This window comes from Branchiostoma floridae, chromosome 13, assembly GCF_000003815.2.
Source record: "Branchiostoma floridae strain S238N-H82 chromosome 13, Bfl_VNyyK, whole genome shotgun sequence".
Lineage (NCBI taxonomy): Eukaryota > Metazoa > Chordata > Leptocardii > Amphioxiformes > Branchiostomatidae > Branchiostoma > Branchiostoma floridae.
This window is the reverse complement of record NC_049991.1, coordinates 16612556-16616236: the sequence shown is the minus strand read 5'-3', so window position 1 is coordinate 16616236 and position 3681 is coordinate 16612556. Positions and strand designations below refer to the sequence as shown.

General features: G+C 40.2%; 1 protein-coding gene across 1 annotated transcript in view; it reads left to right on the top strand.

The window, feature by feature from the left end:
- Positions 1–3681, top strand: part of LOC118428563 (E3 ubiquitin-protein ligase rnf213-alpha-like) — a 62756-nt gene that overhangs the window by 7527 nt on the left and 51548 nt on the right. The window contains exons 14-19 of the mRNA XM_035838659.1: positions 320–479; positions 832–1000; positions 1400–1527; positions 1950–2141; positions 2553–2678; positions 3176–3305. Coding sequence (XP_035694552.1) covers positions 320–479; positions 832–1000; positions 1400–1527; positions 1950–2141; positions 2553–2678; positions 3176–3305 — 905 coding nt within the window. The remainder of the gene's footprint in view (positions 1–319; positions 480–831; positions 1001–1399; positions 1528–1949; positions 2142–2552; positions 2679–3175; positions 3306–3681) is intronic.

The following is a 3681-nucleotide window of genomic DNA, read 5'->3' as shown; positions in this document are numbered from 1 at the left end:
CCCAAGGGTATGGACCGGTCATTACGGAGCCTTCCTAGATTGGGGGCGGCAGAGGAGATAAGAATGATTAGTGGATCACCTGCTCCGCGGGTGTACAAGGGTCATAACGCCTGGTCCTTTGCTATAACCACCTCATAAAACCACCTCGTTCGCTTCGCTCACTCGGTGGTTTTATTCGGTGGTTATAGCAAAGGACCAGGCGTTATGACACCATATACACCTCGGGGCGGGTCATTAACCCTTAATTCAATTTCTTTAAAGGATATTTAGAAGAAGTGCCGTTTATACATGTACATAATTGTTGTTGGTTCCTTTGCAGGGTTGCGTCAGGTAGACGATGTGATGTTCAGGAGTGTGGAGTACCAGCGCCCGTACCAGTACCTCAGGAGGTGGATGGCAAATACCAACCTGGAAACCTTCGTCTTCACCCCGTCCCACGCAGAAGGGACTCATCAGAACTTTCTGCACACTGTTCTCAGGTAATGACAGACCTTTGTAAAAACTGGAAAAATATGTCATGGCTTCTGACATAACCGTTGTTTAGCAGACAGAGATACAATTATGACATGTGAATGAAGATTGTGAAGATTTGACATCAATGGTTGAAGTAGCAGGTTACAACTCAAATACAAAACAAATTTGTGATATTGTACATGCACAAGCTCCTTTTGATGGTATATTTGCAAGTGTAGCATCTTTGGCTTGACAAGTGACTACATGTATGTGTGCTTGCCTATATGAAACTCTTATATAAAGAACAGTACAAGTAAACTATGCAAAGCTTCATAAAGGGCAAACAAGTTCCAAACTTACTGGTTTGTTTTTGCCCAGCTACTGTGGCATGGAGGATCCGTCCTGGGCCGAGCTGCTGCACTTCCTGTCCTTCCTGAACTACCAGCTGCAGGACTACGAGCACTCCGCCTTCTGTCTGGACTTTCTCAGGGACACCCTCCCTGGCTTCAGGAAGTTTGTGGTGCAGTTCATGATCATCATGTCCAAGGTAACCTTTTTCAAAATGCCTCCAAAGATACAAAAGTTAAAATCATCCTGTTAGTAACATTGTTCCAAAGAAAGGATGATCAGAGTTATGAGCATCATGTTGGCATCTTGTTGACACAACAATCAGGGCGTTTTGCCAAGAACTCAGAGGTACTAGAGTCAAAACCCCCGATGTTGTGCTCTTGGGAAAGGCACTTTGCATGACTTTCCTCACTCTTCCAGGGGTAAAAATGGGTAGTACTGACTTCATTTGGGGAGAACAACCCATTGCCCCTATAGCCTAGAATAGGCTATGGGACAATTTTTCTATGATATATATATATATATGTCATGTCATATACATCTATCTATGAATGGCAAGATGTAGACCATTTATCAACTTACACTTTGCACACTGCAGGATTTTGCAACTCCATCCCTGAACATGAGTGACCAGAGCCCTTCCCTAAAGATGGCACTTTCAGCTGATGATCCGCAGCAGCAAGCAGAGATTCAGCAGTTCCAGCTAAGGAGAACCTGGGAGACCAGGTACACTTTGCCCAAGTTACACCCAAAACAATTTAAGACAGCGAATCTTAAGATATGCTCTCACTGCTATAATGGTGCACATATAGCTGCTTTTTAGGACTTTATCGGCTCAAAACGGCAGTTTGTTGGCAAGTTAAAATAATCTGATTACCGCAAAATGTATTTCTGTTGTACATGATATATCTATGTTGTGAATTATGTTAGACAATATATATTCTACAATAGATAACCTTGTACATGATGTTTATTTGCTTATTTGTATTCATCACAAAGTGATGGGGAGGGCAAAACAAGTTCGAACAACCTTTACAAGTTGCCACCCTTCACATAAAATAACATCAACGTACAATACAATAACATTTGAGTGACAACATATAAGATACAGAACATATTAATGATATGTAATATGACCTTGTCCACAGCCCTCACCCATACCTGTTCTTCAATGCTGACCACAACACCATGACGTTCCTGGGGTTCTATGTGGATCGTGCCGGGAGTGTCATTGACGCTACTGGACAGCTTCTCGAGCAGAATGTGATAACTGCTAACCTGTACCAGGGACTGACTGGCAACGGCGTCAAGTTTAACGCCAACTTTGATGACCTGACCAGGTAAAATCCAGCAGACTTATAAAAGTTCCACCTATAATATCTAAATATCTGTCCTAGATTGTCCTAAATCGCAATCTCTACTGTGACATATACATTAGAAGAATTCATGATCAGTGACAAATAATTTCAACAAGCTGTCTGTTAGCAGTTTGATCATGATTATTGTGATAAACTGAGCCTATTATTTGTAGGTAAAAAGGTTATGTTATCAATTTAACATTGTACAATGTATTAAGCATATGGCATGTACAGGGGTATGGATTCAATTCAGAAAATGGTCAAACTAGATTGTGTCAATGGGAAAATGACATTAAAGACCACCAAAAGGTGGCCTCAAAAGCCAAGTGGTCACTATAATGACTGTATGTGTAGTTCATGTTTGACATTTTTGTAATAAAATCTATGTTGCAGGTTTGAGAAGATCCAGAAGTTGTGCTTTGTGATGGGCATTCATGATGTGTTCTATGATCCCGACCCGTCCTATGAACTGACAACAGACAACGTCAAGAAGATTCTGGCTATCCAGATGAGATTCAGGTCAGTGGAAAGTTTGCGAGTTAAAATTTTGCAAGTTAAAATTTTGCTACCCTATTTGTCAAATATGATTGAGCTTATCCACAAGACCTTGGATCTACCATCATCAACTGTCAAGTTTATCTGATAGCAGTTTTCAAACAATCAACCAATCAATGAACCAACTAAATTAACCAACCAACCAAGGAGCCAACCAACCAATTCACCAATTAAGCAGTCAACCAATCAATCAATCAATCAACCAATCAAGCAGCCAACCAATTAACTAACCAAACATCCATGCAATTTTACCAACCAACCAAGGGACTAAATCATTAAATCAATCTTTATTAGAATAAACAAAGATTGTTAGAGAACAGCAGTTCCTTGATTTATCAGCAGAAGATTCCTTTAAGTTTCCACTTGCACAGAGGCATCATTATCGTAGTAAAGAAAACTCGAATGTGTCATTTCTAGTGGTAAGTTATAATCCATGGGTCTCTTTTATTGACCTTTGACAGGTGCAACATCCCAGTCATCATTATGGGAGAGACGGGCTGTGGCAAAACCAGGCTCATCAAGTTCATGTGTGACCTTCAGGCCGGCCATGTCAAGGGCAAGAAACATCCTGAGAACATGATCATCATGAAGGTTTGTCAGAACAATGTTCAACTTAGTAGCTATACTTATAGTTAGAAGAGTTAGGATACATTTTTATGAATGAATTCTGTCCACCGTTTATTCAAATGGTCATTACAAGCAAAATACACACTTTTGTTCATCTTATATACATTGAATATTCTGCAGTGTCAAAGTTTTATTCTAATGGACTTCTTGTACTAGCATTTGGGGCGGTGCTCTGGAATTCCCTGTCGTCCCAATTAAGATCTGCGAGGACACTGTCACAAGTTTAAACGATTGTATGACCAGGACTAAAGGATTCTGATTGTATATATTTTAACTTTAGTTCCTGTCATATCACAGTGGATCCTTTTGTTTGATTTCTGTATTATGTTTTGATGCTAAG